The following is a 15,100-nucleotide window of genomic DNA, read 5'->3' on the forward strand; positions in this document are numbered from 1 at the left end:
AGCAGGAACCCGTGTCAGGCTGCTCGAAACATCCTCATCCTGAATGGCTAACCCAAACTCGGCAGGAAGGACTTTCCTTTCAATCGCAGCATATAAATCAATAGCGTATCGTCGAAAAACCAGAGCTCCCCATTCCTCGCACCGAAATCTAGTCTGTGCGCATGGAATCCGTAATGTACATATTAGTTTTTCATTACCATTCAAAAACTCGGACAATTTCTCCGAACCGACATCAAATGGCCATGCGGCTTTTGCTTGAACTGATTCACATCTTTTCTCCTTTCAAATGGGAGTCTGATCGCCAACGGTAAGTAGCAGCCTGCTAATGAATGAAAACGACTCTCCCATTCGTTTCCAAGCATTTTCGAATCACTTCTGAGATTGCTAAGTAAACGCCCACAGTTGCGGCATCGTGCGAAAGGATGACTCAATTTGCACTATTTCTACGATGGACTGAAAATTATCGTTATTTAGGGTAGTTTACCGCTCCTAATCAAGGGAATTGCTGGACCCAGGGTGTTGTCTGGGCTTTGGAAAACTCCGAAATCCTATTCGGACGATCGCTTTAGTGGTATCATTTGATACCAAGCGTTCGCAGAATTCCCTAAGCATTACACAAAACACACCCGCAAATCGGACTTCGGGACAACCCACACGCGTATGTGGGCCGAGTGTCTTACACGAATGATGAATTAGTTTTAGCATCCCCAACTGCCGGTTCCTCGTACGGGATTAATCAAAATCCCTTTTCTTCAAGCGTGGGACGAAATAAAAACACAACAAACACACACACACACACACCAACCTATCATCTCCGTGGGGAAGCCACTTGGGTCCTTTGCTTGGCCAAGAAAAACAGAAACCGATCTGCTTCCGTTTTTCCCATCCGCAAGCGCCTATTTTAGATCCTTCTGCTCTTCGTTCACCTTCTACCTTGGCACACGTTGGGTTTTAAAGAAAACCACCCCCGGAATCTTATAACGTTTCCCATCGGCATTACGGAAAGGAAACCGTGGCGGTCGAACCGAAAAGAAGAGAACCGCAAGAAAATTTTCTTTTGGGTACACGGTACGATGGAAGATTTTCCTTCCATCTCTTTACAAGCCGTAGTAATATATTGTGGTTAAAGGATCAGCCCGGTTCGTTGGTGGACCGACGGCAGGATGAACCATTTCCGGAAGGAAACGATGGGCTTCGGGGAAAGTTTGCACGGGACCGGTACACTATATATTGATACTTAAAAGCTACGCGACAGCACGGCACATGGAAAATGGAAGGATGGAGGAAAAGCGAACGCTTAAATGAAAATCTTTCACATCCTCGTCAGCCAAACCGGTCTCGGTTGGGGGAGATGGTCTTCCGCGGCAGCTTGCAAGAGAGGTCTCAGCGGGAAGCATCTTTGACCGTCCGCAGCTTTCGGCCCCAGCGCCATTTTGTAAGCAAGATAGTGAAAGGATGCGATGGTAGCCATAAGCCTTACACGATCGAACCCTCCAACAAACCTGCGGCGGGGTCCGACCGGTTTTCCAGGAACCCGACCGGAAAGGAGCAAAAAATAAAGGGAAATATAATAAAAGCAGAGCCCTCGCAACGTGATCCATCTTTCGGTCATTTTTATTATGAAATCCGACAGCACGGACGCTTCGGAATCGCACGTTTTTTTAGATGGATGTTCTCAGGCGTTGGTCGCCGAGCGCGCAGGTGGATGTTTCCCAGAAAAGATAAACTTTAACAGTGCAGTGCAGCTTTAGTGGGGAAAGTGTTTTAGTGTTTAGTTGTTGTTTAGAGTTTAGTTGTAACAGCATGCTTCTTCACTAATGTGTGTGTGTTTTTCACTACATAAACCAGAATTTCGTAACTTATACACGTCTTTTATGTCACATTTGGAAGGAGCAAAATTGGTTAACTCGAAAACATTCTTAAACTTGTATGCTACATGCTATGCGTCAAATTTTCCTCCAAATCGAATGGCACCTTATCCAGTCAAAAGGACAAATGTTGAATCATCACACAAAAAATTGCAAGGATGCAACTTCACCAAGGATTCACCCCAAGCAAGCGGGCTAATTGTACGGGCAAAAGTTACCACCGACAAGTCCGCACACTAGCAAACTTTACGAGGTGGTCAGTACGTCTCGTGAGAAAGTCTTCCGAAAACGATGGAAAAGATTGGTGGCTTCTTCATTCATACGCGTCGCCGTGCTTCCCAAACTTCATACCCTCTCGCACACCAAAAAAGGGGCCCGAAATCAAAGCATTCGCCTAGCCTCAGTGCCTCACTCGAACTCAATTACTGGCTACTTTTTTTTTGGGAGGGAGAAGAATACAAAAAAAAAACGAAGCACACTCTTTAACAGTTCATGTGCGCGGGCGTTAAGCTCGGCTGTTGGCATGTTCACCACGTCAGCCGTCAGCATCCGACGGAAGTCAACGAGGAGGTGGTGGTACGCAAGTACGAAACTTTCCTCGTGCAAACGAGAGAATTCCCATCGGAACCATCTATTTTTACTCGTGGCAGCAGTTGGAGCTTTCCCGGCCCACGGCACCACAGAAGTCCCAAGGAGCGGATGAAACCTCGCAATGGCATCACTCCCGGTTCCCGGTTGCTGACTGTTGCCCGCGGTCTTGTCCTGTGAACCACTCGGATCACGAACCTTCCAGCCCGTCAGCGCCATCACTTTTTCCCCCGCGGAGCAAAAGGAAAACGGTGGGTTTTGGTTTGTAACTTTCCCGATAAAGAGCGCCCGTAGGCCAGACCGTTGCTGCTGTCGTTGGAACTTCGAGGTTCTCGAGATCGAGCGAACGAACGTGCACAGGATGCGGAATGGGAAATTATAGGGATGCACTTAGTTTTCATTAGGAACAGTGCGCAGTATGTGTGTGTGCCAGCTTGTCCAAGAGTTGCATTTTATGCGCATCCCTGCAGCACTTCTTCGTTTAGGTCTAAGAAGAGCGTAAGTCTTCCAATAACGAATCACTCGTTCGTGGCCCATCAGAAGACGATTATAAATAACGTCACGTTGGTGAGCAGAAGTTAAAAAAGTAATAAAGATGTTCTTCGCTTATGTTGAGAGACAAAAAAATTACGAACATATCCTAACGTCCACATAGCGTCCAGGACACTGCATCGCATGGCATCATGAATGCTCGGAGAACGTTCTCGTCTCGTGGTGGTGGGCAAAGTTTCTTCAATTTTCGGAACACATCTCGATAATGCCCTTAACTCATGTTCCGAATTCACCCACACCCACGCCCCGATCAAAAGAGCATCCGAGAGAGCATCACGGGACACGGTGAACGCGAAGTTTGATTAAGCTCGGCTGACTTTACCGGACGATCTTTGCCCCACGAGGTCGCCTGCCTGTTCGGGCACGCTGCTAATATATTAATGGCAAGATGTTATCCTTTATTAAATCCAACCAACTCGGCCCCATTACTCACTTCCCTCCCCACACACGGTCGGGCGCTCGTCCCGATAGCCGCGATCCCGACCGTAAATCCGGTGCGCTTAATCATAATTGTTCGCCGGAAAAACTGCTTCCCAAGTCCGATGTCTACTACGAGCCGAAAATCAATTATCAACCGCGTTTCGAGGCAAAACGAACAAGGAACTCCTCCCCCCCCCCCCTCCCGACCGTCGCGCGTACGCCGACATTTCCTGATCCGGTGATATAAAACCTTCCGCCATGCCACCCAACCGGGGAGGTTTGGGCGGCACATTAATCCGCAAGACGGTACGACATTTCCGATAATCCGATCTCACCCATGGACACCACCCCGGGGGGTGGGCAGGAAAAACCCGGCGGATGCCGGCGAGAGGGACATCGAAGGTCGGCATCATTTCCACGAATTATGTGGGTTTTGCGGGTTCGGTCCCCGCCAAGTGGCTTATCTATTGATTGGTCATAAAGTTTTGGTCACATCCTAATCGCCATCGCGCTGGTGCAGCGTGCGTGTGTGTGTGCTGCGGCAAGCCCAGGTCACGGAAGGTCGAGATGGTGTGGTGTCTCTTCGGTTCGTTAGGCAGCCGCACAGGAACCCACCACTCACAAGTCCACCAGGCAGGCAGGCACTAAAGCGGAAGTGGTTCTCGGTGCCGGAACGGCGAATGGATTTCGGATATCATTTGGTAATGTGTGTTCCAGCGATTTCGTGCCATTTTCCGGACGTTGCGCTGACGTATGCGCGTGTGTGGTGGAGGTGCGAAAAGCGGATTAATCCTCGGGATCTTTGTCGGTTACTCCCTTCACCAGTGTCGGGCGTATGGGTGTGTTTTTTCACGCAAAGAGGCGACACTTGAAGCGCTGGCTTGGGGTGTTTACCGTGAGGCTTGCGTTCAAGGATCCAGAGAGGTGACATCCGACAAGGCCCATCCTTTCGCGTGTCAAGGGGTGGGACACATAGTGGCCCTGGTTAACCGTAATAAGTGGCGTATTTGCTTAGGATCCTGCGATGGAAGCTCTTAGCGCGCACACTGCCATTAGCGGGCGGCCTTTTCGACAACGTGTCAGGTAGCGTAAAAGACGCGCCGATAAAGTGTTCCAGGAATCGGCCACACGTACCGCTTCGTTAGGGTTTCCGATGACGGGGTTTTCTTTGCCAAGAAACAAGCAAGCAAGCTAAAGCTGGCAAGCGTGAAAAGTAATGCTTGTTCGTAATTTGTTCGGCCAAAAAAGGAGGGCAGATCCTGATAAGGTATACTCAATCGAAGTGGACAAATTGTCCATTGGCGAACGCGGGCAACGGGGATTTGATTACAATGCGTTTGAGAAGCAGAAAATAGGAGAACCTGCCCAAAAGATCCCATCATCATTCGCCATCGGGACGATCGTATCGAATGAATTTTCAACGCTCATTTACGGGCACAAAGTTCACCTCTCCAGGGAACAATGCACCTCCCGCTGCTTAATAACATTTCTTTGTCAAACTCGCCCCATTATCGAGTTTACAATTGGCAAATAGTTGCTCGTAAACTCGGTGTTCTTTTTTTGTGTGCAAAAATGAGCAAACGTTCAAAGCAGAAAAAAATACCTGGAACCCAACTCAAGGTGTCACATACTGTGTGTAAGGAATGTTTCATCTCTTTCACAAACAAAAACCACCGCTCTCACTGGTGGCTGCAAAAGAAAAACCATCAGCACGGTACAACGGGAAAATAAGGGATGAAAGAATTTCGCTTTCTTTTCCACGTGAGAGTGGGACATTTCTTGTGCCTTTCTTTGGTGCAAAAACTTCCTACGACTCGGATGGAAGAAAAACTCAAACAGCCGGAACCGCCGTCCCACAAGCAGCAGCCGAAGGCGAAGAATAAAAAACCGGGTGGTAATCCAAGATGGAAGGATGAAAACTTTAATCGAGTGTCGTCCTCACTTCCGAACTAATCAGTCTTTTTCGTAAGGACGTTTCGTGTTCCTTTTTTTTTTTTGAGCTTGTTTACTCCCGCGCACGAGATGCGGGACGCATTTCCGGCCCGTTGGAAAAGCGCGCTGTCGGCAGGTGAGTGGCGGTTGTACAACCACCTCATCGTCTTATTCGGATAAACTTTTCCGTACACTCTGTTTATCGCTCTCTCTATCTCTCGCCTTCTTTCTTGACCCCATTGCGTCTTCCTCACATCGGTTTCACGTTCGCGCTGACACTTTCTTTGAACACAACTTCGTTAAATAGTTTCGCCATGTCACTCCATTTTCATTCACTTGTCCTTCTCTCCCACCACCGAGCCTCCAGATAGATCCCCGGGGTCTTATTGGCCATCACATGCAACACTCCATTACCGGTCCCAAACGGCGATAGAGTGGCGGTGATGACACAAAAAAAATGCTTCAGCTTCAGCTCGCATCCTTTTCTTCTGGCTTATTTTTCTTCTCATTTCAAGTCCGCTTTCTTCGACTTCTGTCTGTGTTCAACTTGAACGAAAAGTAGCTACGAGCGCTATTATGCGGCCGTACTTCAATCGTCTTTTTACCGATCTTTCCTGCTTTGCTTACCAGTTAATGCTGAAAACTAGCTCAGCAATCAAAGAAAGCTCACGCGTGCACACAGACACACATTTAAGACTGTGCTGGCGCACGTACACGTTCGGTTTTCTTCTCTAGAACCGTTCATTCAGCGACCTGATACGTTGCTACTTTAGTCTTGGAAAACTCGATTTTGGTATAGACACATACACAAAAAAAAGTTTCACATCCCCGTCACGCTTTCGTTTTTCATCAAATTTCTACGCCCGAGACCCGAGAAGTAGTAGTAGCAAATCTAATAAAAAAGCTCGCTAGTACTACTGCTTGCCGTTCATTTGATTTCGCTTGTTTTATCCGACCCGTAGACCAAAGCCTAGCCCATTCGAAGGGAATTTTCCTGTCCCAAGCCGACCAAATGGATGTGTCCCGGCGGTTGAGATGATGGTTTGCTGACGTTCCTCTTTCCGACGTGGTTGTCCGGCGCACTTACCACGGAAAAGCCTGTAAGTGGAAGGACATTCCCCGTCCGAATCGTGTGGCATCGTTTGGCCTATTTGTTTTTCCCGTGAAAGTAAAGCAGCTCTTTTACAAGATTTCGTGGAAGCCGGCTGCTGAAGGCAGCGTTCGCCCTTCTACCGAAACGCGCCACGAGCTGTGATCGTGTGTCAGATCGAGTTATTGGGCAGCCGGCTTCAACACCGGTGGTTGTCAGCAGAAACACACGGGAAAATGCTTACAAGATGGTACTCAAAAACGACCCGAAAAAAAAAAGAAAAAGCTCCTCGAAAAACACGTTCCAACAGGCACCGAAAACGCCTATGCCATGTGCCGGAGGACATCCGGCCGATCCGGCGGCATCAGAAAATTGAATTCCCCTTTTTCGCCTGGTGCCTAAAATGAGATAGATAAGTGAGGCGCGGCAAGGCATATCGGACGTGAAGACCAAAGCGCACACACATACACACACGCCCGGTTCCGACCTACTTTGAATGTTTTCATCCCATTTTACAGCGCACAACTTTCGTCCTGGCATGTCATGACATGAATGATAAAGCGGGACATGTTGCTGATGAACACCGCACAATGAGATCCTTGGATCCGTGTGTGGTGGTGGTTGGTGTTCTCGTCATTTCCAAGGATCCGTTTTGAAAAACACGCTCCCCAACACGACGGTGTGTGCTGCTGGTTTGGATGTAAACTGGTCCCCCTTCAATGTCGAAACCAAACGGTTACATCTCCCTCCAGCCGATGCGTGCGAAACGTCTCAAGGACTCGCTCTATGCCTGGGGATGTAATGGAGTTAAAATAATGCAATAAAAGTAGAACTACATTTTCTCGCGTCCTTGTGCGGACACAGAGAGGTCGTCTTTTCACGGGCTTGACGTATGATCGCTGGCAGCACGAGGAAGGTGACAAAACAGGCTTCCTTTTCCTGGCTGGCTGGATATCCGGCATCGACGGGCCACGCGTGCCGGTAAAATTTAATTTACTTCTCCGCACGTTATCACGCGCACGGACGATGGACGCGCATTGGCGAACATCTGGTCCGGTGTTCGTGCGACTGTGGAAGATTGCTGATTCAAATTCCACGCCCGAACGATGTGTCGAGGCGACCACTGCAAGCTCGCTCACGTTCGTGGTGTGTTCTTCCCCCCGGTGTGCAGTAGATTAAAGCCATTAATTTACGGACGGTTGCTCGGGCGGGTCTCCCAAGAGGTTTTTTGGGACATTCGTACCTTCGACTCCGGAAGAAGGACAAAAAAACAATCAATGCCCAACCGTGTGCCTACGCATGGTATTCGGAAATACGAGGAACCTCTAGCAGAAGCTTAATTTTCCCGATCCCACCCAAAGTTCCCGGTTTGGCGCGGATTTCTACTCGATTAGGGAATGTAACAACCCGAACGTGGATGCTCTCCACAGTAATCTCGAATCCTGGCGAGAAAATGGAAAAATATGACCACATTATCCATCCGGATTGGGCTCTCATAGACCCATGACGTAGGTGTTCAGAAGGACTCTCGTAAATAATGACACGAAATTGGTATCCCGTTACGCGGATGTTCTGGCTAGTTTTTGTTTTGTTTGTTTTCGAAATAAGAAATGAAACTGAACTGAATCAGTTGAACCTATTTCACAGAAAACGTTTCAAAAAATCTAATAATGTAGGAAAAAGTTTTTAAATTGCTGAAGTTAAAAATAAAATATTAAATATATTATGTAATACTAATACCAAGCACAAGGTTAAGCTATTGATGTAACATAAGAATTTCAGATTTCATTTTGACCTCATCCAAAACCTCAGTTTTAATTAAAACGAACTAGATCAGTATTTTATCGCATGCGCAGTATTTTACTATTGTACTAAATGAGTTTTATGCATGATTTATGGAACTGAAACAATTTTGTTAACCATCTTGGATGCAGCAGCCAGTTGCAAACCAAAATAGCCATCTCTACTCCCGTGAAAAATCGCCCTCCTTCCTGGGAGCCGAGATAAGCGTAAATGGCGCGATTGATCAACACCGGAAAAGCGTGGTTTACTTACCTGGGTCGTAGTGTGTGGTGTATATGCATAGGTCTGCGGTGCAGTGTATCGGTAGGTTGCCTGTGTCGGGGCGTAGCCCTGCGTCCAGGCGCCTCTGTACGGTGCACCGGGAATGCCACTGGCCGGACTAGTCATAGCGGGTCGCTGGGCACCCTTTAGTGTGGCCGGTGCAGGCGGAGGTGCTCCAGGATAGGCGCTACGAGGCGCGGCTGTGGTGCTTCCCTGTGGGAAAAAAAACACGAAAAAGAAACGAGCGAAACGTGTACCATGAGTGAAACTGCTTATCAAACACATTCGGCGTTATCGGGGGAGCGAGAATGAAATTAGATTCCGGAAGGATCGTAGAATACACGATGCGGATGGTGGCTAGAGAATTTATTGAGCACTTGAGTTTGGTAAATATCACAGAAAAGAAGCATCATAATATAAATTCAGTTAAACATTTCACGTCTTTCCCGCCTGAAGAGGTTATGCTGTGTTTTAAATACTTGCAAACAATAAACAACGGTGGACACACAAGTGAATAAATCTACTACTAATAGGCATGAGCACACTTTGACATTAATGTTCCTCCCTCGCCACATTCGGCAAATTTACTACGAGCACTCGCAGCCGGAAGGAGAGAGAAAAAAAGGTAAGAAGGAGAGAAAAAAACCCTTTTTATGACTTCCAATTTTACCCCTCCATTCGATGAGCAGCAAAGCGCGTGGATGGCTTTCCTTTGCGAGCAGACACGCATCCTGCATAACGTTTGCTGACACATTTACGACCACTTTGCCAAACTTTGGCAAACTGGTTTTCGATTTCGGCTTGCGAGCGAGAGAAAACGAATCAAATACGCAGCAATAAGAAGAATGAGAGGATTTTTATGATCTTTGTAGCTCTGTGTCGCTGCACAGGACGACGAGGACGAGGATGTCTACTGCAGTAGGAATAGAAAATCTATTTCACTTCCCAGCCGCTTCGCAGGGCTCCCAAAACCGATGGGAAAGCTGAGAAAATGGTGAGGGAAGATAAGCGACCGGATGCGTCCACGGGCGGGTAGTTGCAGGTCCTTCTCGGGGACTTTATACGGGTTCAGACCACCGACTACCACGCACACAGACTGTCCGTGATTTTGCAGCACGCGCACACACAGCTAGAGAAGCAGACAGGAGAGAAACAAAACCCGAATTCCACCTCAACCCAAGCCACTAGGGATGGAAAATTTATTACCCTTTTGTACGCGGCACTGCACAATGGGGACGCCAAGCCAACCAGCAGCAGTACCGTCGATGGCAAACTTCTGGAGGACCTCCACGACCGACCAGGCGTAGAGTGAACTTTGCTACCAACAACACACACACACACACACACACACACGTGGTCCTCTAATATATATCCTGAATGCCCTGCCCGGCAGGCAGGCAGCAGTACACGCCGCAACCGGGCAGTCCGTTAAATGAATAATGTTACCGCACTACCGGCGGTGGCGTAGACGACGACTAGAGTTCGCGCGCCACGAGTGCGGTAGCATCTTTCCCGAGAAACAAAACCGAAAAACTTAAGCTAAAAAGTGCACACAGTCCCCGGTGCTGGCCTGGTACGTGACCGTCCTTAGGGAAAGAGAGAGAGCGAGAGTGAGAGAAAGTCCGTGTGGGGTGATACGGCATCGGTTCTAACTTATGCGCTACTGCTTATGACCCCCGAGGGCTGCAAAGACGACGACAACGCGGACGAAGGCGTTGTGGCGCGACCGCATGCATCCATTATTGAACTTTCGCAACTTTGACCTGCCCCCGGGAGCCGACCATCCGGGGAGCGGAGTGCGTCTTATCGCTTTTTCCCAGTCTCGGGTAAAAGCTCCACGTGGGCCCAAACACACATCAAACGCGGCTGCTTATTTGCCGGACGAATGTTTGCTTGTGAGCGCGGTGTGTGGGAAAGAAGTTTTCTGCACGGCGCCGGCATGCAGATTTTCCTCCATTTCCGGCTGGAAAACTTGCAGCAACCAATGTGACAGTGGCCACTAAGGACGAAGGACACGTCGTGGTGAGCAAACGTCATCCAATGCGTCATGCAACGATGGGGGATGGTTTTTCGAGGAAAAATTCGAAGACATCTAAAGGACCATTTAGTGGTGCAATTCGCCAACCTTCTGCTTGCGCTGTATGTCCAACATTGTCAATCATTCATTCGTTTCTCGCCTTTATGTGCGAGCATTTGCGACACAAGTAATACATCAGCCAACCAGCACGACGAACGAACGCTTTTGTTCGCTTGTGCATAATTAGGTTCATATCCGGGGATGCTGCAAAAGAGTTTTCCACCTACTCCCTCCCACGTGGGGGATGGAAAATCGGAAAGTTTCCCGAAACCCGAGGGTCGGGTTTCGAGATGAGCAAGTTTTGCAAAAGGCCCTCCCCACTGTGGCTATGGAGCCGAAAAGTTGATCAAGAAACAGCAGTTGCGGTACCACCACCGCTAAAGTGCATTCGTGTTTCGTGGACGGAGAGATGGCTGCAGTTTTCCGGCACATGGGCATAAATTTTCTGCGACGATCGCGTCGCGGGTGGCGCTTGTGTGGGTCGGTTTTTGGGTAAACTACAAACTCCATTAGCACCGCCGAGTGCACAGCTGCGGGATCTAATGCAGTAGTACACCATTATGGGGGAGAGAGCGTGTTTTGAATTGTTCCAGGTATTGGCGGAGTTTCTTCTCCATTCCTGCATCGCACAGCCATTTCGGGGCGTTAAAGTGTGCTATTTTATTTATTAGCGTTTGTGCAGGAACAGCGAGCTATAACTCATTTAAATATTATAGCCGAACTGTAGCCACTCGTGTGGAAGAAGCTTGCAAATGGGTTTGCTACAATGACAGATGAAGGAGAAAAGACAAATGTTTAAAAAAGCTCCTTCAAATGGCGTAAATGTCATTAAAACTTTGACGAAGCTTTTTGTTGCCATATTAAAACAGCAATAATGTTGCGTTAATATCTGTGTTCCTTAAATAATGTGAAAGAAATTTAGGAAATCGCCAGCAGGGAATAATCAAACGGCCACAAATGAAACGAAATCCCCAAACAGTCTATTCTTATCGCTCTCTCTCTCTCTCTCTCTCTCTCTCTCTCTCTCTCTCTCTCTCTCTCTATCTCTTTCTGCCACTCAAATCACCACCGAACCACAGCGAAGCAGCAGCGCTGGGAAAAGTTTCAAAAGTTATGGTAGGTAAAATAAAATGTGATGACTTGTTGAACTATTTCAAACTCAATTGATTGTTGCCCTCCCAAGGGGCCATTAGGCGTGCGAACAGCGACCGTCGGATATATTCCGGCTCTCGAAAAGCGGCCCCCATGGCACGATTTAACAGAAGCCGGCCCTTTTTTTTTGCTCCCTCTCGCTGCCCAGCCCAGCCGGCGGAATAATTGGCCGGAATTTTCACGGACCATTAGAACGGAAACGGAGACGGCCGGGAGAGCGGGATGATCAAATGAAAATTACTTTGTTGTTGTCGGATCGTTACGCGCTTTAATCATTCCGTTGAGGCGGCACACGGCGGTCGCGACGTCGTCGGTGTTCGCGGAAGAAGGAACACCCTAAAGCTGGGGGGTGGTTTTTCACGCCCTCTCCTCCCTCTCCCCCTTCACCATCACCGCACTACCGCATACCTTGGACACGTTTTTCGTTTCTGGACACGTCTCCAAGACAAGACCCCAAAAACATCCAGGCGCAATCAACGCGATGGCGCAACGCGGCTGACATTCGTCGTGAGGCATTTTCCTGGCTCCATTCCGTGGAGGTGGTGGCGCGTTGTTTCGCGCGTTAGTTTTCGTTCTCTTTTTTTTTCGCTCGTTTTGTTTGCGCCATTTCGAGGCTCCTCGCAAGGCGCGCGATGGCAACAACGGTGCGAAATTGGTGGTTGGCGTGGTTTTAATTGAGGCATTCATTCCATCCTGGCACACCACGGCGGCGCGGACACATCGGATGGCACGTCGGAAAGAAAACTCGTGCTTCCATTCTTCGGCCGATTGGCGTTCCGGCGTTCGCGTTCCTGCAATTGGTTTCATTTCTTGCACGTCTGCCCGTCCCCATTGCCTTCTCTCATTGCTTTCCGCCGCACAATCGCTATTCAAGTCTAATCGCCTCGCTTTTCCAGTCTTCTTTTTTTGTTGTTGCTTCACTTGCGCACCCCACCGCTCTTTTTTGTTGTATTCGACACTGGTGCCGGCGCTTTCCTTCTCCCACCATCAGTCCCGAACACCGAAGGGCGCCGATGAATTGGCAAAATCTGCCAACAACATTCTGCACAATTAATCAAGCAACACTCAACTTCATCGGGCGCGATATGCGCTTGCCCAGGCGCCACGGAACGCGTTCCATGGTGGCGCACTCGATGAGCGGGAAAACGTTGCCCTCCCCCCCCCCCCCCCCCTGTCCATCCCAATCAAAGCCGGCCCATGGTGGTGAGGGCGAGGCAAAAATGTTGGAAAATAAAGGCCAGCGTAAAAGGAATACAAAAAAAAAAGAACAACGAAAGAAAAGAGCACAAGAACGCTCTCGTAACAAACCGGCGGCAGCATCGCTAATAAAGTGTTTAATCGAACAAAGGAGAAGCTCCCTTTCGCCGTCGAAACCGGGCATCGGTTATCGCGCTTCATTGTTTTCCCATTTTCCGGTTACTGGTCGGGAGGGGGGGGGGGTGCGAGGGAAAGCTAAGGCACGAGGGAAAGAAAACCCACGCTAGAAGGGAAAACATGAAAACGCGCTATTTCAGCTTCTTTTTTTCACACTTTCCACGACCGTGGCGCCCTCTAACGGCGGGGGGAGAAAAACCACCAATCGACAATGGTTGCCTGCGCAAAGGAATGCGGCAGTTAAATGTGAACGAAAAACGAAAAAAAAAGAATGAAAGAAAGAACAAGACGCGTGGTAGAAAGAAGCGCTAATAGTAAAGTGGAAAGAACGAACGCGACAGGCCGGAGCCTGAAAGCTTCGGCCGCAGAAAACGCCACGGTGGTGGAAACGCAAAGTTCATTTGGCAACAATAAAAGTGGGAAATTGAACGTGATTTACTGAGTGCGCGTTTCAAGTGGTGGATCGGCGAGTATGTTCGGTCCTGTGGGAGGACCTTCAATTGAGGGTGGGCACTTCAATATCGATATCTGCCAATATCGTTGCTTCCATTGCGAAGCGCCGGGACTCTGCCGGTGGCAGGAGGAAAAAATAAAATCGTCGAAAATAAACGAGAAAACGCTCCCATTTCATTCCGTTGAGCCTTTCTCGATCGTTTCAATCATAATTGTCTTCCTGCACGGGAAGCCTCAGTGACAACGGGGAGGGACTACTCCCAACACCACCATCGGTAATATTAATTTCATTGAACGAATTTAATCCTCAGATTATTAATCCCTCGCTCCCTTTCCGGAGTTCTTCTGGTCGCGTACGTGGAGAATCAAAAGGCTCCCCTGGTGGTCGTAGCGGAAAGGATATGCGCCCGCTGGCACACGGTAAAGACGTCATTAAAGTCCTTGCAGCAATCTTATGTCATTATCTCGTCGGTCTCTCGATGCCGGAGGATTGGAAATGGAGCCTCTCTGCTGGAGGCTCGGATGGATCCGGTGATCGGATGGTAGCATGGAACGGCTCTAGGCGTGCGATGCGAGTTGATTGTGGAACGTTACGGATGGGTCCGGTTTGATTGCTTCGATTGAATTATAGCATCAGGGGACTACGACGAGCCGTAGGTGCAATTGGGTGGAGGAGAAAATTTAAATTAACCCCCCCGGCGAGAAGTGTCTTTTTCCACCGGTAGAGGGAGCTGCACCGGAAGTGCATTCGAGAAAAGCTCGCATAATTAAGGTAAAATCGATCGTAATCTATGTCTACTTCATCGAAGGAATAAATGCTTTACTCGAGAAAAATATGCTTCATCCGTCCAATTTGAATGAAAATGCAAATGAGTGCTTGGAATAATAAACTTTCTAGCCTGCCATCATACACCCTGGCACATACAGAGCCATGACTTCAATATGTTCGTGAAAAATAAAGATATAAAACTGAAATAAATATGGTCCCTTCAGGGTCGTGCTACCAAACCGAGAGGCAATGTGTATCTGCAGAGTAAATTCAATTTCCCGATCGTAATAGGAATTAAAAAGCACCCTCGCTCGGCTGGCTCTATAATCGATATTTGCCGGAGTAAGGTACTTGAGGATTTTCACCGGTCCGAAGGCCATCCAGGATGTGCTAAAAAAGCAGCCAAAGAAGGAGCCTCAGTCGCTTCGGGCACTTTTTGGTAGCAACTCAAGCGAACCCTTGTCCTCCATCGTCGGGAAACGGTGGAAAAGCGATGGCAATGGAACTTTGCTGCTTTTTCCAGAGCGTTGCAAAACTCGCAAGAAAACCTTAACAGCTTTATTCGGTAATCCGTCTCGGGTCGGGCAGCGAGGGCGGCTTACGTCTTACCTTCTTGACCGACAACGACCACACCCTCCCCTTTACAACAGGCAGCGCCCGGTTGGTGTGCTGTTGATTTTAGGTTACATTTCTATTCCATTCCAAACGTGCCAAGTTCCCGGGTCGGTCAGGAGCCGAGGCGAGTCACGTTTCTGGTTTAA

General features: G+C 48.7%; 1 protein-coding gene across 1 annotated transcript in view; it reads right to left on the bottom strand.

Moving 5' to 3' along the window:
* LOC128727570 (protein alan shepard) overlaps positions 1 to 15,100 on the bottom strand; it is a 174,397-nt gene that overhangs the window by 46,543 nt on the left and 112,754 nt on the right. Inside the window, exon 4 of the mRNA XM_053821498.1 lies at positions 8,506 to 8,727. Within this exon, the coding sequence (XP_053677473.1) occupies positions 8,506 to 8,727 (222 nt within the window). The remainder of the gene's footprint in view (positions 1 to 8,505; positions 8,728 to 15,100) is intronic.

This window comes from Anopheles nili, chromosome 3, assembly GCF_943737925.1.
Source record: "Anopheles nili chromosome 3, idAnoNiliSN_F5_01, whole genome shotgun sequence".
NCBI classification, from domain to species: Eukaryota; Metazoa; Arthropoda; class Insecta; order Diptera; family Culicidae; genus Anopheles; species Anopheles nili.